We start from the raw sequence: 26768 nt of genomic DNA, 5'->3' as shown, positions 1-26768 counted from the left end.
GAGTAAGTGGTTAAATGAAAATTCTTAAGCAAATAATAAATAGACGATGCTTCGTGGTGATGGTATGTCTGTGTTGTGGTCGTAGATAACAGGAGCACTTTGGCGCAGAGGAAGCGTGTTGGGCTCATAACCCAAAGGTCGTTGGATCGAAACCAACAAGTGCTATTATTTTTTATATTTCATTGCTCTAATTTTACCTACCGCTTCAGGCCACTCCATTTATGTTTGCTCCTCTTGAAAGATTTCGTACACCCCCCATTTTATTTATAGCGTTCTGCTTGTACCCACGTCAAGTTGCTATAGGAAAAGTACTTCTTTTCGCCTCATCAATGACTTTAAAAAAAATCACATGGAGCAAAAAACAGAACCAGCGTCTTCACCGGTTCCGGATAGTATGAACGAAACGTACGGATATCGCTGCCCGCAGAAATCGATCGCCCATGTCTCGTGTGCGAGCCGGCGAGGCCGCGTGGGCCAAGATGCCCAAAGTGGTATAGAAGAATGTTGTGCTCTTGGGTCGCCGACGCGCTTGCCCTCGTAGAACGCTGAGTTCTTCGCGCTGACGTATGGTGCTGTCGTGACCCAGGTACGTGATCTCGTAAGTCAGTGGCGAGCTTACCTCGTCCGTCTTGCAGCTCATCAAGGACTTTGAGGACCTAAAGGAAGTGAATTCGCAGCTTGAGAAGATGGGCTACAACATTGGCATCCGTCTCATTGACGAGTTCCTTGCTAAGTCGGGCGTCGCGGCGTGTGCTGACTTCAAGGAGACGGCCGACGTTATTGCCAAGGTCGCGTTCAAGATGTTTTTGGGCATCAACGTCGACGTCGCGCCCACAGACATGCCCAATGTCTGCTCGCTCGTGCTGTACGAGAATCCGTTCTCTGGTGCGTCGATGCGTCATCTCGACTACGGCTATGGACGCACCCATCGATAGAATTCGTGGAGCTCCCGCCCCAAGCGCACGGTGTCCTCGCGTACTCCAACATCCTGTGCGGCGTTCTGCGTGGTGCGCTCGAGATGGTACGCTCGCGCTTTGGCTTTGGACATGCTGTGTCTTACTGTGCGCGCACAGGTCCAAATGCGCGTGGAGGCCAAATTCACCAAGGATACGCTCCAGGGCGACGATGTGACGGAGATCCGGTACCTCGTCGCCCATCGAAAACTCTCCAATGACACTTGACGTAGATTGGAGCTCAAAGGGATGATCGAAGAGGCAATGGGCGACGAGTACAAGGAGGAGTAGGCAATGACTTCCACGTGCCTTGGCCCCAAGCGCGCGTGTGCGTGCCATGACGACGTGTAAATAACCCACGTCACAGATCACAATAATCATCGAGTTTGTGGAGATCACTTCATCGGATTTTGTACATAGTCCGCCCATCAACACAGGAGACGCGTGTCAAGCAAACGTAATGGTTTTTTAGTTGAAATAGAGCCCCGCACGCACATCGGCGCCGATACGAGGCCAGCCTAACACTGGCGCGGACCGCTTACTGGATCTTGCCCGAGGCTTCCTTGGCGGCGTCCGTGGCCTTCTTCAAGGCGGCGTCAATCTTCTCGACCTGGGGCATCAAGTTGGGCTTGATGAGCGACTGGTAGATCGTGTTGGCGCCGAGCGTCGACGGGTGGTAGCAGTAGACAAGGAAGGCGATCTTGAGGAAGAAGTAGAACGGGATCCACGAGAGGAAGATGTCCGTAAACTGTTCCGTGAGGTTGAAGGCCGAGTAGACGACCCAGTAGGTGAGCCACTGCGTGTCATCGTTCGAGTTGTCCGTGTTGAGCGCCTTGAACGACATGTACGCGGGGTAGATGAAGCCGACGAGGTTCGAGATGAGGCTGGCGCCGCCAATGACGAAGAGGAGAACACCAGCGACGAGGGCGCCAGCAAGGAAGATGTAGAACTTCTCGACACCGATCTGGGCCTCGAGTTCGTTGAGCTTCTCGTAGCGATCAAGGCGCTTGGTGATCTTCTCCTTGTAGTGCAGCAGCTGGTCCATGATGCTTCTTCCTTCTTGGCAACTTGCAAAGTGATGACCGACGGGCCACACACGCCAGGCCCTCCGTATCCGGATTCCCGTTCTTTTTTCGACCCCATACACAAGTCGAGGTCAATCCGTGAAATCCTGTCGGGGTCATCCGGATAGACAAGGTTTGTATTAGATTTGGAGGGTTTAAGTATTTTAGGACGCGCGGTTCAACGTCGTCGCCGTTTTGATTTAGCCCATTCTGGTCCGTTCCTCTCGGTAGTCTCTGGCTGTACGTCTCGTGCTTTAAAGGTAGTCTATGATGCTAGGTGACATGCAGGCGGGATTGGCATGTTGCAATGGCAAGACAGACGAGACGTTCTCGGCGGGCAGAGAATCATCTCTGGGTCGAAATGCAGGTCGTTTCATCAAATTACGGGAAAGTTCTGCAAAAGTAGCCCCAAAATAGTCTTCGGAGTTTTAGCCAATCGCAGGTGATATCCCCCAATTTGCGGTGATCTTGTTGCTGGATTGGTGGAGGCACCGTTCACGAAACAAAATGGCGGCGTTTGATTGGCACCGCTCATGTGTGAGGGACCGCCCTTTCTTGAACGACACCCAAGAATAGCGCGCGCTTTTTGGCGCAAAGCGCGTCTTTTCCGAGGCTCTTGCAGTGCGAGCAAAGACATATATGCCCCAAGGCGTTCGAGTAGCAACGCCGAGCTCTAGATGTAGCTTGGCGCTTGGTTCGTACCACATTATTGTAGGTCAACCCTCCGTTGATCCCAGTTGATTGGGTGCTTGGCACGCACGTGCGGGCAAATGCAAAACCTGTGACATCAATCATTGCATGACTCTCAGCCACTCTCAGCACTCGATACTGTACTGCTCAAGCTCGACAGGCTAGCCGGCTGTGCTAGATCTCGCGACGCCGTCTCTTCGGTTGATTTGCGCATCGCAAGACTCGCACCTGCCGATCGATGTTCTTATTTTCGGCATACGAGCGCCATAGTGCCGAATTATCCGTCTAGTTTGACTCGGCTTCTGTATGGCCCCGAGACAGTCGTTCGATGCTGGCGTGCTTGCTCGTGTCGGCAGCTGTTGGGCTTGTCGCGAGCTCGGACGTTTGCTCGATTGGCAGCAGTGCAACCATGGTCACGACGGATCGCCTCTTCCGCCACATCGAGCTCCACGCAGCCAAAGCGGGCGCCTGGGGCCGCGTCCTCGACGCCGGCACGGGCGACCACTCGCTTAACTGGCTCAAGACGCTACCCATCGACGGCATTGTTGCCGTCACGGGCGACACGACCCGCGCCGTGGGCCTCCGCGAGAAGTTCCCGCAGCCGCACATTGAAGTCCTCGCCGGCAACTGGAACGACCCTACCTTTTTGAAGGACCAAGTCTTCGATGTGATTGTCGCCGACTACCTCGTGGGCGCGATCGAGGGTCACGCGCCCTACTACCAGGATGAGATCTTTCCTCGTCTCTTGCCGCTGCTGGCGCCTGGCGGCCGGCTTTATGTAGCGGGTCTGCAGCCCATTACAATGAGCGTTCCAAGTGGACGTGTGCTCTCGACCCAAGACAAGCTCGTTTTGGAGATGGCGCGGACGCGCGACGCATGCATCCTCTTGGCCGGCCACCGCACGTACCGCGAGTTTCCTCTGGATTGGATCCTGCGCCAGCTCGAGCGCTCGGGGCTCTCCGTCGAGTCGAAGGCGCAGTTTGCCAACGTGTACACAACAGCGACCATCAAGCGGCAGGTAAAGGACCACAGACAGGTGGTAGTATGCGCGCACTTGACGACGTGCATCATTCTAGGTGCAAGTGGGGCGCACGAAGCTGCCACTCGTACAAGACGCCATGTTGGCCAAGTCCATGGGCAAGTACCTCGACAAGCTTGACAAGCAAGCCGACGATGCAACCCGCGACGGGTCGTTTGAGTTTGGCTTTGACTATGTCGTTGCTGCGTCCAAGCCTTTTGAATAAACACTCTGATGCTTGAACGTAGAGTTGTTTTGATCGGCAGTACTAGATGGCTACCTGTCACTCGGGCGCCCTGCCCCCATTGCAAGAAGCCTATCGAGCAGTCGGTCTTTGGCGCCCGCCCCAATTTGGAGTTGCAAAAGCTCGACCACCACCGAGCGCTGTGCGAATTGCGCGGTCTGTGTGGCCGTGGCCCCGCTTGCATCCACCGCGCCCACGACGTCGCCCTCGAGATCATAGCGCATGAAAACTCGGACGCACTCGATGTGACCTGCCTCCGCTACGTTCACACGCATTCACTCTCGTCGCTGCACCGACGACATACCAGCAAGGTGCAAAGCCGTTTGACGCATCTACGTTGCCGGAGTGAGCCACCTGTACGGACAAACTACACGTCTCTCTACGTGTTTGGTCACAGCCCCGAGACGTGCACCGGCTCGAAGAAGTACGTCGGCAATCTTGTGATGCCCCATTTGGCCTGCGATATGCAGGGGCGTGAGCGCGTCGCCCTAGGGATTTCGTTTAGAGTCCTCTTTAATGTACATCGACTGGCTACATTGGTCGCTGGCGAGGGCAGTGCACCGCGGCTCACAAGCTCTTGCACAGTTTCCATAGACCCTGACTCAACTGCGTAGTGCAGAGCGCGCCGGCCTCCCTGTAGTGCGCTATGGTCTACACACGAAGAATGGATGTGTGCGTGGTACCGTCGCCTCGATCTCAGTGTCTGCGCCAAAGCGCAACAGCTCACGAACAATGCCAGCTTGTCCATGCCGTGCCGCACAGTGCAACACCGTGTAGCCTTCCTACGTCAACGATCGTTCGGACTAGCATTTTGGCCAAACGCACCGAGCTGAGCTCATTCACGTCAAAGCCGTGCTCCACCATGTCGGCAACTTGCTCGGGTCGCGTATGCTTGGAGAGGTCCGCATGCAGCAGAAGCGCTTTCGTCGTTGCTTTCTTGGCGAGGCTCTTGACTGCGTGGCGCCGAGGCCGTCCACAGCACAAGCAAGGACCGTCGTGTGTGACAGGGTTCATCTTCGTGCAGAGATGGCAGACCCATCCTCGCGTCGTCATTCCCCGCGTGCAAAACTTACGACTGACGAAGTACGATCAAGATGGCGACCTTGCGCCAAAGGCACGCAACTTTAAGCTGAAGGGCATGGACATGGCGATCTATCAATAGCGACACGCCATACGGGAGCGTTAATGACAGTCAACGGCCCAACGCCCTCGCGCCGGTCGCTGCTGGCGCGTCTATCATAACTGCATTGCAGCAACCATGGCCATCAAGCGCAGCATTGAGACGGCAATGCTCGAAGTGCAAAACAAATCGCTTTTTTCTCCAGGGAACAATGCTACCGCGGCGACGACGACGATGCTCAACACGGACGACGCGCATGAGGCGAAGCGTCTTCGACCCAAAAACGTCCACGGCTACAGTCTCGGCGACATCAAGAACGTGACCCACATCTCTAAATGGATTCAATACTACTTTGAATGAAATCAAATAAGCTGGGTGCCCGACGTTCGAAACTCGAGGTCTTCGAGAAGTCGTCGCCGCTCCGTGAGGTACTCGAGAGCTTTCTTGGACGTCTGACGCACTTGGAGGCCCTCGGCCGTGTACAGACACGCCTTGCCTTGGAGAAAACGTACGAGCACGCTGGTATCCATTTCTGCGTGGCTACAGACGCGGTGAGAGCATTGCGAGAACCCAATTCCGCACCTTGTCGCTTTGATGGTCTCGATCGCGCCAAGCAAGCCTTCCATGTTCGTAATGCGTTTCCACATGAGTCGCTGGCGGTCCGAGTAGAGTTGATAGCAGGCTTCGCACGCTTGGCCGCGGCTAGGGCGCCGGTTCAGCATCGGTTCTCGGGCGCACGCGCGCGAGTACACTTGGTACCTAGCATCACGTTTGTATATCTCGATCGCTACGCCGTAGATACCATTGTGTCTCTTCGTTGTAGTAAATGCCAAATGTTGGCGCGGGAATGATGAAGCGCTGGAACGCCTTCAAGTGCGCCTGTACGGTCTGGCACTTCTCGAACGGAATCGCGCCGGGACAAGACCCAACCATTTCGCGTCCCATGCACCCCGCGATTGGCTTCTCTTTCTTCTTCTTGCGCGAGGACGGCTCGGACGGTGGCGGTAGAGGCCGCTTGATGGGCACGATGGGGTGCATGTGCGTCGTTGCGTCAGCGCTCGGCTGCTGTACAAGCGTCTGTGGCGGCATCGCTTGATGTGGCTGTGGTGCGAGGTGTTGTTGCTGCATTTGTTGCTGCATTTGTTGCGGCATTTGTGGAGCGTAGCCCTGCGGCATGAAATTGGCGGCTTGCATGTTGAGCACGGGCTGCAACTGTGCTTGGTGGTGTCCATTGTTGGTGTACGTCGAATGCTGAGCTTGTGACTGCGCTCGCGGTGCCGAGCTTGGAGCAATCATTCGCGGCTTTGGCGCGACGCCTTGCGGTACGATATCGGGGTACGACGCCATGAGGTCGGCGTATGGAGTTGGCTCCGTCGCACTCTCGGACTGCTTGTGTGCCGAGTTGCGGGCCTTGTGACGCTCCCACGCGGCGACGCGAAACGGAGCATTCATTCGGACGATCCGGGATCCATTGCGCGCCTTGTCCAGCTCCGAGCAGATGCGGCACACGATGTACATCCCGTCGGCGTCCAGCTGCTCGATGTCGGGGTCGTTGTGCACGGCGAGCGGCCACGCTCGAGGCGCTGGCTCAACTGGCGGCGCGACTTGGCGCTGTCCGTAGGTAGCATTCGTGGTCGAGAACATGCCATTGGCCTGCGGCAAGCTGCTGGCCGTAAGGAGCGTCCGCATCGCAGCGTTGCCGCCTCCGTCGTGTTGCATGACGATGACGCACTGGCTACGAAGGCAAACGTGAATCGCTTCGATTGGCCCAAAATCGAAGTTCGAAGCTCTTGTGTGAACTTTGCCGCGCGCCAACAACGGGAGACAACATCCTGCAAATCTGACTGCAAATGGTCTACCCAAGTGTGGTCTACCTAGGGCATACTACTAGTAGTATGTATTATGCCCTTGGGCCAACTACTATACAAAGCGTGTGCAGAGAGGCTCGGGATACCAGAAATTAATTCGCATCAGCCAAGAATGGAATCGCAGCACTACAATGTCGTGTCTTGTGGCGACGGGTAGATGGCGGATAAGCCATTGAAAGCGCAGTGCCGGGGTCCCGAGTGAAACGAAACAATGTCGGCGTTGGGGCAAAAGTTTTGGCTGTGCTTCATGAGTCCTTGGTTCATTTTCTACACGGGTCCTGTAGAGTTCGCACAAATGGCTAAAACTGACCTTGAGAAAGCAGCGGTACTCGACAACACTTGACAAGTCGACGTGGCCCACGAGACGCTTTGGGATGCCCCGCAAGATGCATTCGCCGGTCCACTCGTTCGAAACGCTCGGGTCCAGCGCTTGCATCGCCTGCAATGATTCCATGGAAACACGGCAATCGATTTGGCGACGCACCCGCTTGATACGCTCAATCTCGACCCGCCCCGTATTGTGGGTGTCAGCTTCGTGGAGTTTTCTATCCAAAGAGCCACGTTTGCAAAGTTACAATCGGCGAACACACCGTTCGAGAAGCGCGAGGTAGTCTTGGATCTCCTTAAAGTGCTGCGTGCGTAGCGTCTTGAGAAAGTACCCACGCTTGGGCTTGGGCTTGGTCGGTAAGAGGTCGTCGAGCAGCACCATTGCTTCGTCAGACGCCATGTGCACCTTGTCTTTGGGGCGCAGTCGCTCAAAGATGAGTGCCTTTTCAATCGACTTGAGCTGCAGCGGTGTCTTGAGAGGGAAAAAGTTGTGCAAAGTCAGGAGCGCGTCCTTCTAGAAACCTCACATTAGACAGCGTGCGATTATGCGACCATACGAGAAAGAGTCGCTTCGGCTCGGTCTTCCACGTGGCGTCCAAGTACGACTCGTTGAGGCGCAGCTACACACAGTGACGGGATACGCATGGTCGCAGCAAAGGTGGCACGCACGAGCACAAGTCGACACGCACTGAGCATGGCCTCTTGATCCTCGTAGATCACTTCCGAGACCGCGCCCGTGAGCGAGAGGAGAAAGAGATCGACTTCGCTGTCCCACGAGTAGAGCTTTAGGCCTAGCGATGTCGAGTAGCACCAATTTGCAGTCAGTCAAACCAACGTACTGTGAAGGATATTGTAGCCCCACTCGGCGACTATGGTTTGGATCCCAAACTTGGACTTCAGCACCTCGTAGAGGTAGTCGTCCTATCAAAAGCGGCGTGGACTGAGGCGCGAATGTGCAACAGACGAGATACGAGAGCAATGCGGTTGCCCATATGCGCTTCCTTGACGCGCTTTCCCGTCCAAACGGTTCGAATGATGCGCTACTCCAAATAATCGTTGGCCAGGAGTAGCACAATGCTGAGCAGACCTCGAGCTCAGTTTTGGCCATGTGCCGATTGCGGACCTTGCCCGTGTGTCGTAGGAATTGGGGCACCTCTGGGGTGCTTCCGAGCGCCAGAATGTACTCTTTTGCTGGCGGGTCGATTGCCGCGTCAGACAAGCTCGCGCGCCGAACAGCCGATACGGTGTGCACTGCCGCAACAAAGTTGGCTTTTGCGTGGCTTTTCTTCGAAGCGGGCGACCCGGGGCTCGACGGCTGCTTCTTCTTTTTCTTCTCCTTGCGCATTAGGAGCTCCATGTGATTCTGGAGTGAGTTGAGCTCCAGGCGCGCGTCCTCAGTTTGGTTTGTTAGCTATTGACGTGTATAGTTAGTGCAAGTAAAGATGCAGGGTGGCACACACGCGCGCGAGCTCCAAGCTTATGCCGCAGTCGCCTTGAATACGCTGAAGCCAATGACACATTTCGTTAACGAAGCGCTGGCTACGACCGACGAGGCCGTTCTTGTTGGAGAGAATGAGTGTCTACGCCCATGTGACACGAGGACGACAGCACCAAATGCAACCTTGGTGCTCCACGCCGTGTGGTTCTTTGGGTCGACGTAGGCCACTTCGGGAAGAAAGTGAAACACGTTTTCCCAGCTTGGGCGCGGCGAGTGGCTTCGCTGAAGGTCGAGCGTGCCTTCGGCGAGCTCAGCTTTTTCGATCTCAGCGAGACGCAGACTTTCCTAGTGCACCATACACTTACTTGCCTAGGACAACTATTTGCCAGTACGGACTTGGATGTTGTCGATGGTGGCGTGGTCTGCGACGAGCTGCGCTTTAAGTTCCGCCACCTTGTACTCAATCGAACGGCTCGTCTCGAGCAAGTGGGCATATTCTACGCCCGCATCCAGCACTGATTCATCAACTAAACGACAAATGACCTGTTTTGAGACTGTGCACGGACGCCAGCATCGCTTGGTCGAGCTTGTCCTTGAGCGTTTGCTCGTGCAACGACTTGAGCGTCGATTGACACTCATCCTGCACGACCGAGGACTTCGTTGTAAGCTCTACTGAAATCGACTTGGCCTCGTCGTAGTTGGTGCGCGCAGCCGCGATCCGGGCGTCGATCGCCGCTTCGTCGTTCAGCAGCTGCTCGTAAAGGTTGTCTTCAGCCGTCACGGCTCGCTTCACATTAGCCAACTGACCCTGCAGATCCCACTGTAAAGAATTGCCACATGCACGGGATCGCCAACCTGGAGCTCCGCTTGGTGCGTCTTGGCGCGGCCAATCTCGGCTTGGAGGTCGCGAGCACGCTGCTTTTTGTAGACATGTTGTGCCTTCTATACGACAGTGCAGTGTCGTCAGAATGCTAGATCTCACCCACCGCTTGCTTGAGCTCGATGGTGACGTTGGCGAGCTCCGTCTCGAGCGGCTCGTTGTTCACTTGACGCAGCAAGTGGCAAAACTCAAAGCCCCGCGTCGGCGTGTCGGTCGTGTAAATCGCAGCGCATAAAATGTCGTGAATCTACCGGTATGTGCGAGTCGAAACAATGTCAGGCAGGCCAGCGTACGTGTTGCAAGACGGTGCGTACGGGTGAGTCGGCCTGCGCAAGCTGCTGCAGGACGCCGAAGTACCAGTATAACTTGTCGACCGGTCTACATCGACAGTACTAGTAGTGAGGTCGGCGCATTCAGGCGCACGCTGCATTCAAGATACCGAAGACACGTGTGCGCCGTGTCGGCGTCAAAAGCAGCGACGACGTGGCCGAGCATCTCGTGGTGGGTGGCGTCGACGGGCGAAAACACACTGGGTTTCGTGCGAAACATGACGAGACTAGGCTTCTCCCGTTCTCGCGCGCTGAGACTGGTGGGGTCTCGCCAGCGCTTGGACGAGCGCTCAAACAGCTGAGACGGCTGCGTCGGTGGCGGTAGCGCCAGCCGCGGCAAGCTTTCATCGTCGGCCGACCGCGTCATCGGTGAGAAGAAGCGCTTTTACGCTAAAAATAGTGCCGGGAGCAGCAGCTATCCATGACGTGGCACCTCTACATACGACTTCGGTCGCACGCAAGGTTCATGACACTGAAAGCGTCATTGATGCCTGGTCCGCATCCTAGCCCATGGCATGCACCGATGGATGTCAGAAGGATTTTTCATGGACCCATTATCCGTCGGGGTCCTGGGCAGCCTCTCTGCGACGCCGCAAGCACGGGGCTGCGCTTGACGGCGACGCGGTCGATGGATCATCCGTGAGCGACGACGAACGCTCGCTTCTCGTCGGCTCGTTACCAATGCGCCTGGCGATCGCAATGGCCCCGATGAAACGGTGGGTTTTCCGGATACGACCATCTGGCACCACCGTCGCGCACCAAAGCGCAGTTTCCCGTCCGCCATGAACCGCGTCCTCGCTTGCTTTCGGTGCTGCCGACGAAGGCCGCCGCCGCCAGACGGAGAGCTCTGCACAATCCTTCGCAGCGACATTGCAGCGGACTACGATCTCCTCGACACCATCGGCCAGGGCAAAACGTGTGTTGTGGTGCGCGCCAAAGCCAAAGCAACCGGCCATGTCGTTGCAGTCAAGCGGGTTGCCACAGAGTACTTGAGCACGCCGAGCCGCGTCGATGCACTCTCAACCGAGCTGCGAGTGCTCTCATCTGTGCGCGGGCACCCGCACATGCTGTCGCTGGTCGCCGTGTACCAGGACGACGCGTTCGTCTCGATCGTCACCGAGTACATTCCGGCAGGTCACGTCTTTGATGTCTTCCAAGAGCAGTCGAGCGTCACGGAGCACACGATCCGGTGCATTGTGCGCGAGGTCGTGGACGTGCTTGTCGAGCTGCACAAGAAGGGCATCACCCATCGCGACATCAAGCCCGAGAACATCCTCCTCGACGCAGCGGGCCACGTGCGCGTCATCGACTTTGGCATCGCGCACACCGACAAGAACATGACGGGGCTCAACGGCACGGGACCGTTCCTCGCGCCCGAGGTGTTTTCGTCCACGTACTCGAGCAAAGTCGACATTTGGGCGCTGGGCGTCACAACGTTCGTGCTCCTCACGGGCCACTTTCCGTTCGAAGCGCCCTTTATGTCGCAGATGGAAGACATGATCCGCCTCGGGCAGTACAGCCTCCCGTCCGGCGCCCAGCTCTCGATGCACGCGCAGTCGTTCGTTGCGACCTGTCTTCTCACCGACGCCGCCAAGCGGCCCTCGGCCAAGGCCCTCTTGTCGCACCCATGGCTCAACCTCAATACGACGCTCGTCGAGTACTCGACGCCGTTGCCACAGCTGCCGTGCCTCCACGCGTACAGCACCCACGGACGGTGTCGACACCAGCTCACGCGGTGATGCCACAATAGACCTACCTTATTCATTATTGCATCTCTATTTCTACACTCAGACCAGCTCCGTGAGCACGTGCAAGAGCGTGCCAGCGGCAGCATTAAAATCGGCGTGTCGACCGTGTGCGGCGACTTGGCTTCCGCGTACGTCACGACCGGCGGCAAGAGCGCCATCGTGGCAAACACCTGCGTCGGCGACGCAAAGCTGGCATACCTGCACACGTAGCACATCATGAGAAGACTGCCGTGGTGCATCCTCTTGCGTACATGACGGCAGGCAGCGTGAGCGTACTGAGAAAGACCACAGCACTGCCCTCGAAGCTGCGCGTGTAGCGCCGTTGCGAGAGGCAGCTCGAGGTCAAGTACTTGTGTCGCCCGAACGCAATGCCCACGGGTTCTGCGAGGCCGTCGCCAATGCACACGATGAGTACGATGAGGAGGAGGAAGCTGACGTTCTCAAAGACGGCGGAGAAGAGCGTCACGAGACCAAACCCAGGCACCAAGTTACCCGCGATGAGCCACTTCAGCGTATGCGGGCGGTCCTCGGGCCGATCGAGCGCGTTGAACTGCAGCATGCAGAGCCGCGACCGCTCGCGCAGCGGCTTGATGAGAAGGAGAAAACACGCGAGCGTGCAGTAGTACGCCCACGCCATCTCGAGCGTCGGCGCTGCCGTGGCGCGCACGATAGGACGAAGCAGCGGGATCAAATACGCTGCAAAGTGCTGCAGCTTGCGCGTGTAGTTGACCTAAGGGCGCAGTAGGTTCATATACACACATGAGCTGGCAAAGCGTCCAACCTTGAAAACCGAGTTGCGCGTCGTCATGACATAGCCATGGTCGTCCACGATGCAGAAGAAGCGACAGACAAGCCCGCCGAGCGTCGAGACGACCAGCATGCACAAGATCTTGACGAGCTGCGAAAGCCAGAAGCCCGAGTCGGTAAAGAGACGCGGCTGCACGATAGACGTTGTGATCGAGAGGGCGACAGCGCCAACGGCCATGCCAGCGACGAAGGCGAGGTCGAACGTAGCCGTCCAGGGCGCACTATAGTCGCCCGCCACCTCGCCAGCGTAGATGATGTCGTCCGCGTCTGACTCGGTCTCGCTGAAGTCACTCAGAGACCCGTAGTTGGCGTGCTTGTCGAGGTGGAAGGACGCATCGTGCGGCTTGTACACGACGCGGAGTAGCACAAGAAGAAGCGCCAGAGCCGCGACTGGCGGCGTGAGGAGGCCCGCGGCCTGCGCGGCTGTCACGGCGTGCGGCCAGCCCTCCTGCGTCATTGCTGCCACCGGTTCTGGCCAACCGGCACACGAAGATCGCACACCTTCTACATGTCCCACCAATATAGTGTAATAGTCTGTCGCCCACCACGTTTCTGGCGCGTGGGCAAGGCACGACAGAAGCGGACGACTGACGTGAGCTCACAGTTTAGCGTATGACACGAGCCAAGCAGGAGACAGCCAGGGGTCATTGGGCCTTGCTGCACCTGTCTGTACTGCAGCGATCGCGTGATAATTCACGGATAAAGAGGCATTTCACACGGTGCATTATGTGATTATTTGTTTTACACAAGGATGTGTGAAAATCAAGTCCGAAGCGTTCTTCAAGCAATTCTCTTTTTCTTTTTCCCGCGCTTGCAGTAGTACCCATTGCATTCCGCGAGTAGCGCGAGCGCCGACGACGCGCCGGAGAACCCAACGGGACCCGCTCTGTCCGTCCATGCTGTTCGAGCGGCAGCGTCCTAATACAGATTCTTATATTCAAAAGTACGTTAAACTACAAAATAACACCACAGAAGTCCATTTTCACGCAACCGGAGGAGCCAGCAGAGCCGGATAAAGATTTGACGGGGTGTCAACGGGGGCTCATGGCGTCGAGGTCGTGGCCATGGGCGCGGCAGAACCCACCCTTGATCGAACCCTTGTTGCACGTTGGGACCTGGCAGTACGAGAAGCCGCCGTGCTTGCGGCAAAGACCACCGCGCTGCGTGAGGTTCTGGCAGCCGGGCGACCGGCAGTAAGTGACGCCGCCGTGGTCACGGCAGAGACCCTTGGCATTGCTCACTTTGCTGCAGCCTTCGATCTTGCAGTAGGCAACACCGCCGTGGGACTTGCAAAGACCTCGCTTCTGGCGTGTCTTGTTGCAGCCCGGCACGCTGCAGTACGAGACGCCGCCGTGTGCAAAGCAGAGTCCGCTCTTCAAGCGCTGCTTGGTGCAGCCTTGGACGATGCAGTAGTAGCGGCCACCATGAGCCGTGCACACACCTTCCTTGGTGACGAGCTTGTCACAACCGTCCATCTTGCACACATAGCGGCCGCCGTGGCCCGAGCAGAGGCCGTAGCGGATGCTGATCTGGCCGCAGCCCTCGACCTTGCAGGGCTGGCGCTTCCGGACGCGGGGTGAGGTCTCAAGGCTGAGCTGGTGGTGCATCTCGAGGAGGATCGACGCGGCCGACGGCTCGCCGGGGAAGACTGGGTTGAGTAGCAGCGGAATGTACGCAAACTTGCGCGGTTCGACGTCGCACATGGCAAATCCAAAAGTGACCGCCAATCTCGGCTGCACAGTGCAATAAAACGAGCCAATCGCCGTCCCGATCCAAGGGGCGCAGCCAATCACGCGCCACGTTGCGGTTCCAAATGCAACTTGCTTGCCGTTGGGACCAAGAACGCGAGGGTACGCACGAAGTTACTACTGTGAATAAGAACACGCGCGGGTCGCTTGGGCTGGTCTGCACCTGGAAGCGTCGCGCCACCGCCTGTTTTTTGCAGCACCGCAACTGCCGCCGACGTGGCTATGACCCAAGGCGTCCCGAAGGGTCCAGACTGCCGCCTCCGTGCAGCGGCGCGGAGCCATCTGCCAACGCAACGACGCCGATTCCAAAGAATATAAAACGAGGTCGTGTGAGCTGGCTTTTTACATGAGATGGTCTGCGTCCAAATCGTGCTTGGCGAGCTCCTGGAGCATCGGGTCGTCGAAGAACTTGGAGACGTTCACTTCCTCGCTCAGGCCCTTGCGTCGGCGGGTCTTGACCATGAACTCGCGCGCGAGCGCATCCACGGGCGACGGCTCGAGAGGTCGCAGGATGATGTTGGCGTCCAGCGGGTCGCCTGAACACACGCAAATCGTCCATCAACCAATCCGATGCTCGCAAACATACCTGGGACGAGCGCCCAATGGTCGAACGTCTGCGTGCAGAACGCGTGACCTTGCGTGAAGACGCGGAGGTCCGTTTCGAAGCCAAACGACTCGATGACGGGCAGGAAACCGCGCACCGTGTACATCGGCGACCCTGCCTTGGGCGTGTCTTGTGTGATATGGCCTCGGCGGCGCGTCAGCACCTGGTACAACGTCGCGACCGTGTCAGCGGGGCACTGAATCTCGAGCGCGTACATTGGCTCCAAAAGCTACGCAATACGTTAGCATTTCGAAACACCCCTTTTTACAAAGCGTACCCGGGGCGTCGCCGTCAAGAACGAAGAGTACACGACGCGACGAGCGGTCGGAATGAGCTGGCCACCAGCACGGTGAATGGGTTCGTTTGCAAGAGACGCATGGAGGATCTTGAACTTGCTGCTGCGGATCGGCTCGTCGCAGAGAGGGCCTTCGCGGCAGCCCCACTGGAAGCCTACGCATCATGAGCCATCGCGACAATACGGGCAAACGAACCTTGCACGATCGAGTTTTTGACCGAGTTGAGCGCCTTCTTGTCGACTTCGGACGAGAGCGTGTCATCGATCAGTACGTTCGGGCCCTTTGCGTCAGGACCAAATGCCCAGACCGATCGCGCGGCGAGCACGTCCCATTGGTACTGGTTCTGGAAGAACTCGGCAACGTCTTTTTTCGGCCACTACACATCGTGCTCCTTCAGCCTTTCGCATCATAGACACGTCGTACGTCAAGGCTCACGACGCCCGCTTCAATGTCCTTGGCGAGACCGACGTCGAGGGGCTCGGCAATCATCGTGAGCTTGTTCTTTTGATTGGGCGTCTCGGCAAAGCACCTATTGCAAGACATCAATCTCAACGAGTCGGAAATATGCAAGCACGTACTGCACAGACGACGTCTCAATGACCGTCTCACAGAAAGAAGTGACAGGGTCAGCGACCTTGATCTCGATCTCCGAGTACATCTTGCGCAAGTCGTGCAAGATGCAGTCAGCCGCGAGCTCGCCCGTGCACAAAATCACGTGCTCGCCTGACTCTTCGACCTTGGTCGTCACCAACGGGTAGCTCTTGCTGATTTTGCGCAGGCCCTCGAGCATCTTGGGGAGCTCGGATGGGTTCAGCGGCTCGACCGCGAGCTTGACGACAGCGCTCGTGCCGAAACGCTGCGCCAGCGGCGTGAAAATGCCCACGCGCTCGCTTTCCAAGACGTCTTCGGATGCGTCAGTGATCGTCGCGCTGTTGATGATGCTGCTGTCGACGCCCTCGAGAAGGACCCAGTTGCCAGCGACAATGCGGTTGACGCGGACGCTATACCGGCCTTGGCTAATACCGACGGCCTCGACCGAGCGCACACACATGTCTTCGTCGTCGTCGATGCTGTAGCTGTCACCAAGCACCTTGACGCGCTGGTTGGTCGTCACGGCGCCCGAGTAGACGCGACCGAACGCGCTGAACGTCGTACCATCCGTCGACGAGTAGAGTTTGACGATGTTGAGCATAAGCGGGCCCGTGGGGTCGCATGCCAGCATCGCAGCCGCCACCTTCGAGTCCATATCACCCGTGTAGAGCGACTTGACCTTGATGGCCGCCGTCTCGAGCGGTGACGGTACATGCCGAGACACCATGTCGACAAACGAGCTTGCAGACCGCCCAAGGAACTGCGAGAGCACGAGCTTGAGGAGCGGACGCGGGTTCAGATGCAAGTCCTCGCGGCGCACGCGAAGCCCAAGGTCCCGCAGGGTCTTGGACAGCGTTGCCGTGTCCTCGCCCAGTACCTACGGCGACCCAAATAAGCACCATATCATTCCATTATACCCTTTGCAACGCACCTGAGCATAAATCTTGTAGATCGGCTCCAGAATGAACGACACGAACGAGCGCGGTGCGTTCTCGTACGGCTAATGCATGATTGAAAATGCAAAGATCAAGGTTCAGAGACGCACCACTTTCTTCTTGAAGGTGCGCGTCGCAGGCGCATAGTACATGTCGCCCCAGAGCCGCTTCGCGAGCTCTGTGGGGTTGACGCCGCGATGGATCTCGCTATAGAGCTAGAAACACATTTGAGCTCTTGACAAAAGCCGGAAAGTGAGTGCGTACGCGGGAAAAGGATTCGAGCGAAAAGTGCCAGCCATGCTGCGCCGAAGCAAAACAAACGTTGCCGAGCTCCGGCGACACGCGCTTTGCCGGCTGCCCCAGGGGCGTGTGCGTCTCAATGATCTTGTTGACCTCTTCAATAGTGTGGAGGAGCTTGAAGTACGCGTCGGCCGGCGGTAACTTCAACTCGATGATGAGGCGGTCAACCTACAAGCGATTTCGTTCGACTGGATGGGGCATCGATCCTGGTCATACCTTGTTGACGACGAGCAAGATCGGGAGCTTCGACAAAAGAGCTGCCTTGACAATGCGCTCCGTCTACATAGCATGCATTAGCGAGGCGGCCAAACAGCAGTAATGACGTACGTTCATCATGACACCTTCAATGGCATCGACAACAAGCACCGCACCGTCTGCGACTTGCATGGCAGCCGTCGTTTCGTCGGAAAAGTTGACGTGGCCGGGGCAGTCGATGATGTTCATGATAAACGACTTGCCGTTGCTGGACGGCAGCACGAGGGACACGGGCGTCGACTTGATGCTGACCTTGCGTGCCTGCTCGTCCATGCGGGTGTCCGTATACCGTCGCTCCAGCTCGACGGCCATCGCTTTCTTCGTCGCATCGGTCTGTTGGTCCTTCCACTTGACTTCGTGCGTCGCTTCGACAAGCAGATCCAAGAGGACCGTCTTGCCTGCGTGCAAGTCCCCGACAACAGCCACGTTGCGGACCATGGACGGGTGGTCCATCAAGCTGGCCAAGAAATCGTTCGAGTACGTCGTCTTTGGCGGCTGCTCGGCGCTCGAGAACTCCTTGACCTTGACAGGCGCAACGAGCGGCGTCTCGATCGCTTGCGCATCTTCTTCCATCACCAGCACCTCGGCATCGCCAAAGACCTCTTCCGCGTCCGGGTAGTACTGCTTGTCTTCATGCAGCACAATTCGATGGTCTTCTTCGCGGTACGTGGACAAGGCCGAGGATGGCTCGCGGCCCATGTTGTCATCGTCGTCAGCCTCCTGCCCACTGGCAGCCTCGTCGTCGGAAGCGCCATCCTCTTGCTCGGACTCTTCGCGCTCTTCCTCGCTCTCCGAGTTGGAGTCATCTAGCTCCGGGCCAATGTAGTTGCCAAATTCATCGTACAACGACTCGCTCATGGCGTCCCGAGTTCAAAATGGAAGCAAAATGTGGTGAGGGACCATTTCCTCTACGAAAGCATTTTACTGAATATGCATTATTACAGGTACTGCATTCTAAAATACTATACCCTTTCAGTGGGCGTTCTATACAAAACACCAATGCATTTCGAATGGAGGGAATATAATAATACCATAGGATACCTCGATGCGATCAGATTGTTGCTTCGTGGACAGAGTGCAATGCTCCAACCATCCCAACCATGTACTTTCAACAACGCTGCGAGACACGAGGCGCGAGAAGCAAGAGGAGCTTGGATCAATGTATGCGTGGGCAGGCTCGGGTTCACGCTCGAGTTGGCGACCGAAATTACGGCAATGAAATGGTGGATTTGCCGTACTTGGGTTCGTTCAATGAATAAAATATCTGGATATTGTATGTGAAAACCATTTTAATACTACACAGACGATTGCAATTGCAGCAAAGACTGGCCAATCCAATCTTTCGTGAGCATCATCATCATGGAGGCGCGGATAAGCTGCGTGAACCAAGCGCTTCTCGCCATCAAGGACGTTTCCGTGCGAAGATGACATGCCGTATATGAGGCTCTCAAGGGAGACGTCCTAGGCGGAGGAGCCCACTGGTGTCGAGGTCCTCAACCTTCATGGCAACTGCATCCGGACCATGGATGGGCTTCAGCGCTTCCCCAAGTGCGTATGCTCCTTCCGTTCATGTGCAGGTCTTCATGTGGCATTATAGCCTCCGCGAGCTGTCGCTGTCGTCCAACTGGATCGAGGTACGATGTTGCGTACAGAGCTGTATCGATGGCACGTGTAGGCTCCATCCTACTCGGCGCTGCGGGGACTGGAGCACCTCACTGTCCTCGATCTCTCGGCCAACAGGTTGATGCGATCAAGCTTCTTTGGTCTCATGGAAGCGCAGACTCGTGACGACAATGGGCATTCCAACGCTGCCTGCCCTCAAGGAGCTCTCCCTCGCCTACAACGCGTACGGTAGACGGTCATGTTGCGCGATCTCATCGATCCCATTAGCCTCACGGTTCTCGACGGTCTTCTCGACCCTCTCAAGCTGCCTCAGCTGGAGATCCTGGATCTTCGCGACAACCAAATCGCTCATATTGACGACCTCCGACCTCTCTTTTACCTCCAGGTACAGTCACGCCCCCCGGATCGCTCCTCAGCACGCACTAGAACCTACGAAGTCTCCGGCTGCAAACATTTAGCAAGAGCCAATCGAATCCTGTGTGTTCGACGACAGCGTACCCCATCTCTTTGCTCGACGTACGTCAAAGCGACTCGATGGCTGCGGCTGACCTCCGTTCGTAGAAAATGTCGGCTCTCGATGTGCTCGACGACGAAGACGTCGAAGTGCTTCGCGAAATGGCAGCGCTGGCTATGCCCCGCTACAACACACTTGCGCAGGCCGTGCTGCGAAGGGCCGACGCAGCCTCGCCCGCAGCATCGTCTTCGCGCTCCGTGCCCGACGCGCTGGAAACTCGCATACGGCGCCTCGAAGAGCGCAACCGATCGCCCGTCGCCAATAGTCTTCCAAAGCCGCCGGTCTTGACAGAGATTGATGCAGAAATCAACCGCGCAAAGCAAAATCTTCGCGAGCTTCACCACCAAAGTTTGCGGACGCGACCTCCGCCCATCAGTGTCTTTGTCGAGACCGAGACGCGTCACGGGTATCGTGTCCAGACCAAAGACGTTAGCGATGACGTCGCCCCGCCACCGCCTGCATCCCCGACAAAGTCCCCTTTAAGTCAACCTCACTGGGTGGACCAAGGTGCACAGTGCACACCGCTAGTGCGTGCTTGTGCCAGCCAAACGGACTTGACCGACGACAAGATTGAGGGCCTCCAGGGCGACTTGGCGGTCATGACGAACCGGGTGCAAACAGCGGAAGCCAGCGTGCTGCAGCTAGCCGCAGCCAACGCAACTTTGACGGCCAACATCGCAAACGTACAAAACCAACTTCAAGCGGCTGAAATGACGCGAGCTGCTCTCGAAGAACATCAAGCACAGCTCCTGGCGGGCCTTCAGAAGAGCCACGTGGACGCTGTGGAAGGGTTCCAGTCCGACATCGACCATATCACGCAGCAGTTGGTGACAAGCCAAGCAAGCTTGCGCGCGTCGGAAGCACAAGTGGCCCACTGGATGCAAGAGCACAGTACGCTCAAGGTATGAGCAAGTAGGATGCTCCGCGTGGACATGCTCATTTGGGCGACTAGAGCAAAAACCTTGCCTTGGAGATGACTTTGGCTGAAGCAAAGGCTGCACTGGATGCTGCAACCAAGGCACATGCGTCCAATCTTCAAGACAAGACGCACGCGGTAGAAACTCTACCTGATGTGCCGACTGAATACTTGTTGTCGTAGCACACCATGGTCGTGCAGCAGCTGAGGCGCGAGCTCGCAGTACTTTGCCAGCGAATATTTTCGGACTCATCAAATGCCGTAGGACACGACTGCGTCTTTGGAAGACGTTTACGCCAAGTACGCGGCCAAGGAGAAAGAAGTGGGTTGCTCTCTTTTTCATGCGAATACATGACCATGGATGTAGGTGCTGCAATTGCGCAATGCCATTTTGGCTAAAACGAGCGACCTCGATTCTGGAACCTTCCGGCACCGCGAAGAATGGCAGCGCCGAGAGACCGAGTGGAAGCGCCAGGAGCAAATGCTGCTCCGGCACTCGGCGATGGCGGTGCAGAAATGGAGCTCGAGTTTCGTCAGAAGCAGCAAGATTCGATTTTAAAGATCAAACACCTACAGCAAGCACTGCAGGTACCAAACGACATGGCCCCACCTATTGGCTTGTATGTATATGTGTGCCAGAAAGCGATGGCCGACGCCAAGGCATGGGAGCTCAAGTGTTCGGCGGCAACGGCACGTGTTGCAGAGCTTTCAGCAAGCCACTCGACTCTTTCGTCCCAAGTACGGTGTCTAAAATCTCGCCGCGATATTGTAACATCCCCAACGATTAGCTCCACTCGATGGACAAGCGCGTCATGAAGATGCAAGAGGCGTTCGAGCGTCAAATGACCGAGCTCCAAGAAACCATCGATCATCTCGAGCACCAAGTCGACGATGAGCGTTCGCAGCGTCTCGCCGCTGAAGATGCAGCAACCAGCGCGCTATCCAAGTCCGCGTCAACAAGCGACACCATCGAAGCGCTCGAGGCACAGCTGCGTGACGCCAACGCACTCGTTCAAGTCAAGAACGTCATGCTGGACGATCAAAGCCGACTTCTTCTGGACGCACGCCGGGACAAGGACGCCTTGGTCGTCGCGTTGGACGACATGCGAGGTCGCGTGGAAGAGTTGGAAGCAGCGCTTGACGATAGCCTCGCTGCACAGGCCGACATGGCAGAGTACCAGAGAGAGGTCGAGGCGCGTGCGGGGCAAGTCGAGTCGGAAGCCGCGCGGCTGCAAGACATGGAGCGTATTCAAGAGGAGCTCGCGACAAAGGAGGCGGCGCTCGAGTACCTCGAGGGTGAACTCCACCACCTTCGCAAGACGGTCGCCAAGCAAGAGGCTCGGAGCTCCGAAAAGATCGCGCAACTCGAGACGTCCGTACGTGCTCTCTGGACTTGGGTGTCTTTATTCTAGTGGTGTGTTCCTAGCACGCAGCACATCAGGCAGAGCTCAGGACGCAGGCGGAGACGCTCAAAAGTGAGATTATGAGCCTCCAAGCCAAGCTCCAAACCGCAGCACATCAACTCCAAGCCGCGAAACACCAGCACCACAACATGCAGAAGCGGTTGTACGAGTACCAAACGCGCCTCCAGTCGACCGAGCACGAGATGAAGGTTGTCCTCCTTCAGGTCCGTGGCAAGGATGCAGCAATGCCTCGACCGCAATTATTCGTAGATGGAGAAGGAGCGTGATGCGAAGCGCCAGCACATGGACGAGATCGCGCGTCTCGTGCAAAAGATCCACGACGGAGCACCCTAGAGATGCATGTTCTGTCTATTATACACGTCTACGCCGAGTCCGAGTCGCTCTGCTGGTTGGTCGGCCGCGCCTTCTTCTTGGTCTTTCGCGGCTTTCGCACAGGGCTCATGATCGTGTCGTACGTGTTGGGCACGGCAGCAGCGTTATCGTCGTCGTCGTCGTCGCTGCCCTGCACTTGGTTGTGGCCAGCTTCGTCCGCTTGGTTGTCGACGCGCTTCACGACGAGCTTGTAACTGGGCCGGATTTCGCCGCGGTAACCCTTGGGGAAGTAGGCGCGGTTGAACTCGCGCAGCTCGTCGATCGTCATGCCGTAGTGCGCTGCCACCGACTCGGGCGTCTCGCCGACCTGCACCACGTGGATCTGCTTGGTGAGCTTCACCTCGCCAATGTGCCGCATGCGGTCTTCTGCAGCCGAGTTGTGACCGACGACGAGCGCTTGCCCAGGCACTAGGCGCGGCTTCATGCCGTTCGGGAACGCGACCTTGTTCTTGAGCAGGAGGCGGGCCTTGGTCGTCTTGTGCTGCGCACAGATCGAGTCGAACGTGTCGCTTTGCGTCACGACGTGCATGATGGCGTGGGCGTCAACGTGGTTCGGGTCCGGGATCGTGTTGATGACGCGGATGTGCAGCATCTGGCCTGGAAACATGATGCCCCGCTCGCCTTTGGGGAAGTATTGGCGGTTGTCGTTGCGGATCGCCTCCTCGGTCGTGTTGAACTCGAGCGCGATGCTCTTGACCGTGTCGCCGGACCGCACGACGTGCATCTGGCCCCAGCCTTGGTCGATGAACTCGGGCGGCGGCGGCAGCGATACTGCGAGCGGCTCGTCGACGATGAGCTCCTGGCCCGGGTACACGTTGTTGCTCTTGCCGCTGAAGACGATCGGGTTGAGCTCGCGGATCTTCTTCTCGGCCATGTTGGTCTTGGCTGCGATGCTGCTGAGCGTGTCGCCCTTCGTCACCGAGTAGCGGAACGGCGCAGCGCTCTCGGCCGCCTGCTTCTTGTTGCCCCACGTCCCGTACATGCTGAATCGAAAGTGGCACGCCCCGCGGCCCGGCGTATCCGGATACCACGCCGCCCATCACTTCAACCGCGCTGTTTGCATCATTTGTTTCTTTCACTTTAAAAAGATTAGATCCATCATACTGTACATAGCATCAAATTGAGAATGAGGATATTAATTGCACCCTGCCGTCGAAATCGAGCGTCGTTTTCGTATCCGGTAAAAACAGTCGCGCTGGTGTTTGGTAAAAAACCGCGCCAACGCCGCCGCTTCCATGTGAGTGCTGCGATTCATGAAGCGTTGCTGCTGCGCACGGACATCAGCTCGTCGCTAACATGAAGCACGGTTCGGCCTCTTGGAACCGGGGACGCCGAGCTGGGCCGGCTCCAGTCGATCTTGGGTTTGCGGCGTATGCGCGGAGGGCGCGTTGATGTACCGTCGTACGATGTGGCTACCGGTAGCGGCCGAGAGGTTGCATCTTGGTTCGGTTGCTCTGGTGGCGGAAGGCTCCTGTGGCGATTGAGGTAGATCGACAGCGCCTTCTGTTGCGCAACGAGGCGCGTGGCATGGGTCGGCGCGATGCCAGCGGGACTTGTTTGCACTGGCAGCGGCTGTCGAATATGTATCGTTGCTGACCTTGGTCGCTGGTACACGGCGGTCGGCGACAAAAAAAGCGGCGTCGATACACTGATCTTGCATGCAGTGGGAGTCGTGTTGCGTGGCCCGACCGCGGGACTGCTGAGCGCAATCGGAGCTGCCGATGCCACGTGAAGGCTCGAAGTGGAGGGCACAACACGGCGTCGGCTTGCCGACGAAATGCGCCGCGATGCCGGCCAATGTCGTTGCGCAGCCTCAGGCTCGATCTCTTGCGCGCGTCGCGTTGGACCGCAGGAGCTTGGTCTTTTCACTTTCTTTTTTCGCGTCACCACCGGCGGCGGCTCGACGACAAGGTCACAACGTGGCGGACATGACATCATTGCTTCTCGGCGAGCAAATGTCTGATACTTTGGCTGTCGTAGCTTGAGTTGCACTGCCTACAGCAGCGCGCGACTGTGACGACACAAATACGTCCATGTGTTGGAATGAACCTCGTGGAACATGTTATTCGAGCGCGGTGTAATCGTAATAGGGGTCACCTATTCTTGAGTTAGCCAGGCTGTCTTAAGTACACCACGGTCAGTAGATACCTGTATCAATGCCTCCTCGTCTGTCTCGGGTCGCTTCTCGGTGCGATAGTACGACCGCAGAAGGTGGCTGCTCTCGACCCCGAACCGGCGGTCAAAAGAAGTCTCCGTCTCGAGCTCCGACGCGGCCTCAGTCGGCGACGGCAGCATGACGGGTAGGACGCCAATATGCTCCTCGTAGTACTTCAAGTCGTCTGGCGTCAATCGGAACTTGCGCATGAGCGCAAGGATCGAGTCCGTTGATGTCATGTGCTATGAAACCGCCGACTGCACTTTCGGCGCGCCAAGAATGATTGGCAAACTAGACTGGTCGAAGATAAAGGCAAGCTGATTGCATCAACTAATGAACTACTCTTCACATCATTTACTGTACAATGTATCCTACCACTCGTCGCGGTCCCACCTTGTGAGCTCCAGCGTGCTCGCATCTTCCACGTCATGGTTTCGCTTTTCTCCGAGTGCGCGGAAGATGACCTTGTCGCCTGCCTCTTGGCTAATGACTTCAAAGTCTCGAAGACTCTGCTTCCGCGCGACGGCTGGAGTTTGAGGCACTGGCGCAGCGATTTCGTCGTCCGTGGGTATGATCCCGCACTGATTGGACCGCCCGCACGACTCGACGAGCGCGAGACACTCGCACGAGACGGCGGCCGCGACGAGTTCATAACTGCAGACTTGGCCATCTGACCCACTTGAAATGGCGATGCGTCTGTCGGTGCTTTCTTCACCGACGTCACAAACACCTTGTTCATGCGCATGGTCTTGAAGCGCAGCTTCAGACGCTCCTCGTCGGTGGCTTTTGCACGGGCATCGTAGTTATTTTCTTCGCGCCGCAGCTCGTCCGTGGACGGCGCCTGCTTCAAGCACTGGATCGTCTTGAGCATCGCACCCACGGTCACATCCATGGTTGTGCGCGGTCGAAGCTGCTTCGGTTCTCGCGGTAGAAGCATTCTCTCGGCTGCTGGCTTGGGCTTCGGCGCTGGCTTTTCAAAGCTGAGCTTGGAACGCACCCCGCTGAGTGACAGATCGTGCATGTTGCCTTCGATGCGAATGGCGCTTGCGACCGTGCGAGGACGAAGCCCCTCAGGCTGCGTCCCTGTCATGGAAGCCCGCGTCCTTTATCACGACAAGAATAGATGCGCAGACTCTAAATTCGCCCGCCGCATCATCCAGAGTTTCAATGTATCGAGTTCATTATGCCTCGAACGACCAAGTGCTGGTGCCAACTCCCACGCATTCAGGCGTAGCACTACGTATGCGAAGTCTTTGAGCTAGTTTCTGCTAACTTGATTTTACGCGAACACGTTTGATTGATTGATTATTATGCCTCGCAAGGTATGGGAAAACGAGTGGGTTATTGTTACTGATACTCACGCAAAACAGGATGATGCTACCGCTAGACACAGTACTATACCATCGGCCGTGGCTTCCGTGCGGAGAAGGGGGCCTTGGGCACGAGCATGTCTTTGTTGAGATTGGACCGCACAGGAGTGCGTGACTCTGCTCCCCACATCGCCAGTTGAATCACGGGCGGCTTGTTCGGACGCGGGTGAGCCACAGGCGATGGGCATTGGCTCTCTCTCAGGTTGAAGAGGTGATCGAACTTGCTGTGCCTTGACTTGCGCGGCGTCAATAATGACTGCATGCGCCGCATGTCGTTCTCTCTCATGTACGCTTCAATCGACTCGATCTTCTCGGCGAGGCGCTGGTTTGGTGGTCCCCCAGTTGGCAGCACCATGAACTGCTGCATACGAACTCCTCCCAACGACGGCGTAATGTCGCCGCTGGGGCTCGTCGCCATTGCCAGCGGCTGACGTGTAATGCCCTGAGAGGATTTTCGCGCCGACCGATTTGTGCCGCAGGCGCCAGTCGACGCCGGCCGAGGCTTTTTTGGGGCTTCATCAGCCCCTTGCGGGCTCGCCTCGACACGCGCATCTACTACATGATTCGGAGACATGAGCTGACGCTAGCCGCGAGAAGTATACAGACATGTGCTCGGAAGAACCTCATTCGAGCTCTAGATAGTATATTGTCTCATCGTTCCCTCATTGGATATTTTACGAAGACCATACCTTGCGTAGTTTGTTCCGTAGAACTGCTTCAAAGAACGACTGTCTTGGCTAGAACAGCACTTTCATAGCTCTCAGTACTCGTTAGGGGCGCACCGTAGCAGCGACGAGGCTTGGTGCCCGGTGTAAGGGTGTTGGTGCAGCGCTTGGCTGATGACGCACGTTGGGCTGTCGGAAGCTAGCCAGCTACGCAGCAGGGGTCTCATGATCATCTCAGAGCACAACGCTACTTACTTGTGACTCCTTTCCGGTCGCCACCGTGCTTGGAAGATAGCTTTTGAGTAGGAGACTCGAGTCGATCCCAAAGAGGCGATCGCTCGTTTCATCATCATCGGGTTCGTCCTGGTCGGCGGGGTCCGAGGATGACCCGCTTCCTCGCGGAGGCAGTGTCTCGCGCATCTTCGACCGGGCTAAAAGCGGTGATGGGCACGGTTACCGAGAACAAATCCGATAACGTATGACGTACAAATGCCACACAAGTAACGCCGTGTCG

General features: G+C 57.1%; 13 protein-coding genes and 1 non-coding gene across 14 annotated transcripts; 5 read left to right on the top strand and 9 right to left on the bottom strand.

Moving 5' to 3' along the window:
• Positions 1-93: 93 nt before the first annotated feature.
• Positions 94-165, top strand: SPRG_30025. The gene has a single exon. It is a non-coding gene; the product is annotated as a tRNA-Met (tRNA).
• A 250-nt stretch (positions 166-415) lies between these two features.
• SPRG_03057 (hypothetical protein) lies at positions 416-1347 on the top strand. The gene is made up of 6 exons (XM_012341638.1): positions 416-491; positions 542-586; positions 636-885; positions 936-1021; positions 1074-1141; positions 1187-1347. Exons 1-6 carry the CDS (start codon positions 441-443, stop codon positions 1242-1244), a joined length of 558 nt encoding a protein of 185 aa, XP_012197028.1. The 5' UTR covers positions 416-440; the 3' UTR covers positions 1245-1347.
• A 51-nt stretch (positions 1348-1398) lies between these two features.
• On the bottom strand, positions 1399-2070 carry SPRG_03056 (hypothetical protein). The gene has a single exon (XM_012341637.1). It carries the CDS (start codon positions 1996-1998, stop codon positions 1492-1494), a length of 507 nt encoding a protein of 168 aa, XP_012197027.1. The 5' UTR covers positions 1999-2070; the 3' UTR covers positions 1399-1491.
• Positions 2071-3019: 949 nt separating this feature from the next.
• On the top strand, positions 3020-3963 carry SPRG_03055 (hypothetical protein). Its single transcript, XM_012341636.1, has 2 exons — positions 3020-3725; positions 3784-3963. The coding sequence occupies exons 1-2, from the start codon at positions 3036-3038 to the stop codon at positions 3949-3951; spliced, it is 858 nt and encodes a 285-aa protein (XP_012197026.1). The 5' UTR covers positions 3020-3035; the 3' UTR covers positions 3952-3963.
• SPRG_03054 (hypothetical protein) lies at positions 3960-5085 on the bottom strand. Its single transcript, XM_012341635.1, has 6 exons — positions 4795-5085; positions 4653-4751; positions 4505-4603; positions 4353-4457; positions 4274-4301; positions 3960-4228 (listed from the first exon to the last, which is right to left on the bottom strand). Exons 1-6 carry the CDS (start codon positions 5020-5022, stop codon positions 4002-4004), a joined length of 786 nt encoding a protein of 261 aa, XP_012197025.1. The 5' UTR covers positions 5023-5085; the 3' UTR covers positions 3960-4001.
• Positions 5086-5413: 328 nt separating this feature from the next.
• On the bottom strand, positions 5414-10313 carry SPRG_03053 (hypothetical protein). Its single transcript, XM_012341634.1, has 20 exons — positions 10042-10313; positions 9896-9980; positions 9709-9849; positions 9578-9664; positions 9266-9530; positions 9119-9219; positions 8906-9067; positions 8745-8864; positions 8372-8695; positions 8256-8324; positions 8124-8205; positions 7954-8075; positions 7842-7904; positions 7548-7798; positions 7442-7502; positions 7268-7396; positions 7088-7224; positions 5892-6824; positions 5672-5848; positions 5414-5629 (listed from the first exon to the last, which is right to left on the bottom strand). The coding sequence occupies exons 1-20, from the start codon at positions 10296-10298 to the stop codon at positions 5452-5454; spliced, it is 3744 nt and encodes a 1247-aa protein (XP_012197024.1). The 5' UTR covers positions 10299-10313; the 3' UTR covers positions 5414-5451.
• A 400-nt stretch (positions 10314-10713) lies between these two features.
• Positions 10714-11670, top strand: SPRG_03052 (CAMK/PHK protein kinase; the record flags this gene model as incomplete). Its single annotated transcript, XM_012341633.1, has 1 exon — positions 10714-11670. The coding sequence occupies one exon, from the start codon at positions 10714-10716 to the stop codon at positions 11668-11670; it is 957 nt and encodes a 318-aa protein (XP_012197023.1).
• Positions 11671-11683: 13 nt separating this feature from the next.
• Positions 11684-12943, bottom strand: SPRG_03051 (hypothetical protein; the record flags this gene model as incomplete). The annotated part of the gene is made up of 4 exons (XM_012341632.1): positions 11684-11687; positions 11740-11877; positions 11931-12409; positions 12461-12943. 4 exons carry the CDS (start codon positions 12941-12943, stop codon positions 11684-11686), a joined length of 1104 nt encoding a protein of 367 aa, XP_012197022.1.
• Positions 12944-13402: 459 nt separating this feature from the next.
• Positions 13403-14198, bottom strand: SPRG_03050 (hypothetical protein). The gene has a single exon (XM_012341631.1). It carries the CDS (start codon positions 14187-14189, stop codon positions 13518-13520), a length of 672 nt encoding a protein of 223 aa, XP_012197021.1. The 5' UTR covers positions 14190-14198; the 3' UTR covers positions 13403-13517.
• A 339-nt stretch (positions 14199-14537) lies between these two features.
• SPRG_03049 (hypothetical protein) lies at positions 14538-18084 on the bottom strand. Its single transcript, XM_012341630.1, has 11 exons — positions 17288-18084; positions 17177-17239; positions 16925-17128; positions 16771-16875; positions 16657-16725; positions 15713-16602; positions 15558-15663; positions 15330-15510; positions 15116-15288; positions 14821-15067; positions 14538-14770 (listed from the first exon to the last, which is right to left on the bottom strand). Exons 1-11 carry the CDS (start codon positions 18071-18073, stop codon positions 14577-14579), a joined length of 3018 nt encoding a protein of 1005 aa, XP_012197020.1. The 5' UTR covers positions 18074-18084; the 3' UTR covers positions 14538-14576.
• A 451-nt stretch (positions 18085-18535) lies between these two features.
• SPRG_03048 (hypothetical protein) lies at positions 18536-22093 on the top strand. The gene is made up of 19 exons (XM_012341629.1): positions 18536-18631; positions 18681-18763; positions 18813-18849; positions 18891-18955; positions 18996-19061; positions 19106-19223; positions 19265-19354; positions 19400-19824; positions 19897-20035; positions 20099-20254; positions 20305-20406; positions 20452-20490; positions 20534-20590; positions 20636-20776; positions 20830-20856; positions 20908-21006; positions 21057-21644; positions 21695-21895; positions 21942-22093. Exons 1-19 carry the CDS (start codon positions 18575-18577, stop codon positions 22023-22025), a joined length of 2574 nt encoding a protein of 857 aa, XP_012197019.1. The 5' UTR covers positions 18536-18574; the 3' UTR covers positions 22026-22093.
• Positions 22008-23059, bottom strand: SPRG_03047 (hypothetical protein). The gene has a single exon (XM_012341628.1). The coding sequence runs from the start codon at positions 23044-23046 to the stop codon at positions 22054-22056; it is 993 nt and encodes a 330-aa protein (XP_012197018.1). The 5' UTR covers positions 23047-23059; the 3' UTR covers positions 22008-22053.
• Positions 23060-24590: 1531 nt separating this feature from the next.
• SPRG_03046 (hypothetical protein) lies at positions 24591-25111 on the bottom strand (the record flags this gene model as incomplete). The annotated part of the gene is made up of 2 exons (XM_012341627.1): positions 24591-24873; positions 24939-25111. 2 exons carry the CDS (start codon positions 25109-25111, stop codon positions 24591-24593), a joined length of 456 nt encoding a protein of 151 aa, XP_012197017.1.
• Positions 25112-25647: 536 nt separating this feature from the next.
• On the bottom strand, positions 25648-26674 carry SPRG_19460 (hypothetical protein; the record flags this gene model as incomplete). The annotated part of the gene is made up of 5 exons (XM_012341675.1): positions 25648-26144; positions 26196-26223; positions 26279-26326; positions 26372-26461; positions 26510-26674. Coding segments are annotated over 5 exons (828 nt in total), but the record flags the coding sequence as incomplete, so codon positions are not given.
• Positions 26675-26768: the final 94 nt, after the last annotated feature.

Source organism: Saprolegnia parasitica (genome assembly GCF_000151545.1).
Source record: "Saprolegnia parasitica CBS 223.65 unplaced genomic scaffold supercont2.7, whole genome shotgun sequence".
Classification (NCBI taxonomy): Eukaryota; Oomycota; class Saprolegniomycetes; order Saprolegniales; family Saprolegniaceae; genus Saprolegnia; species Saprolegnia parasitica.
The sequence above is the reverse complement of the archived record's forward strand: the minus strand, read 5'-3'. Positions and strand labels throughout refer to the sequence as shown.

Coding starts and splice junctions, on each gene's coding strand:
- SPRG_03057 (XM_012341638.1), top strand. CDS start 441: ATGTCTCGTGTGCGAGCCGGCGAGGCCGCGTGGGCCAAGATGCCCAAA. Junction 1,022..1,073: donor TGCGTGGTGCGCTCGAGATG/GTACGCTCGCGC, acceptor GTGCGCGCACAG/GTCCAAATGCGCGTGGAGGC. Junction 1,142..1,186: donor GACGATGTGACGGAGATCCG/GTACCTCGTCGC, acceptor CACTTGACGTAG/ATTGGAGCTCAAAGGGATGA.
- SPRG_03049 (XM_012341630.1), bottom strand. CDS start 18,073: ATGAGCGAGTCGTTGTACGATGAATTTGGCAACTACATTGGCCCGGAG. Junction 16,876..16,924: donor CGCTCGAATCCTTTTCCCGC/GTACGCACTCAC, acceptor ATGTGTTTCTAG/CTCTATAGCGAGATCCATCG. Junction 16,726..16,770: donor GCACCTTCAAGAAGAAAGTG/GTGCGTCTCTGA, acceptor ATCATGCATTAG/CCGTACGAGAACGCACCGCG.
- SPRG_03048 (XM_012341629.1), top strand. CDS start 18,575: ATGGAGGCGCGGATAAGCTGCGTGAACCAAGCGCTTCTCGCCATCAAG. Junction 18,764..18,812: donor GGGCTTCAGCGCTTCCCCAA/GTGCGTATGCTC, acceptor GTGGCATTATAG/CCTCCGCGAGCTGTCGCTGT. Junction 18,956..18,995: donor CTCGATCTCTCGGCCAACAG/GTTGATGCGATC, acceptor ATGGAAGCGCAG/ACTCGTGACGACAATGGGCA.
- SPRG_03054 (XM_012341635.1), bottom strand. CDS start 5,022: ATGACGACGCGAGGATGGGTCTGCCATCTCTGCACGAAGATGAACCCT. Junction 4,604..4,652: donor ACACTGAGATCGAGGCGACG/GTACCACGCACA, acceptor AGCGCACTACAG/GGAGGCCGGCGCGCTCTGCA. Junction 4,458..4,504: donor TGCCCTCGCCAGCGACCAAT/GTAGCCAGTCGA, acceptor CGAAATCCCTAG/GGCGACGCGCTCACGCCCCT.
- SPRG_03056 (XM_012341637.1), bottom strand. CDS start 1,998: ATGGACCAGCTGCTGCACTACAAGGAGAAGATCACCAAGCGCCTTGAT.
- SPRG_03055 (XM_012341636.1), top strand. CDS start 3,036: ATGCTGGCGTGCTTGCTCGTGTCGGCAGCTGTTGGGCTTGTCGCGAGC. Junction 3,726..3,783: donor CAGCGACCATCAAGCGGCAG/GTAAAGGACCAC, acceptor GCATCATTCTAG/GTGCAAGTGGGGCGCACGAA.
- SPRG_03047 (XM_012341628.1), bottom strand. CDS start 23,046: ATGTACGGGACGTGGGGCAACAAGAAGCAGGCGGCCGAGAGCGCTGCG.
- SPRG_03050 (XM_012341631.1), bottom strand. CDS start 14,189: ATGTGCGACGTCGAACCGCGCAAGTTTGCGTACATTCCGCTGCTACTC.
- SPRG_03053 (XM_012341634.1), bottom strand. CDS start 10,298: ATGACGCGGTCGGCCGACGATGAAAGCTTGCCGCGGCTGGCGCTACCG. Junction 5,849..5,891: donor TACAACGAAGAGACACAATG/GTATCTACGGCG, acceptor ACGTGATGCTAG/GTACCAAGTGTACTCGCGCG. Junction 5,630..5,671: donor GAGACCATCAAAGCGACAAG/GTGCGGAATTGG, acceptor CCGCGTCTGTAG/CCACGCAGAAATGGATACCA.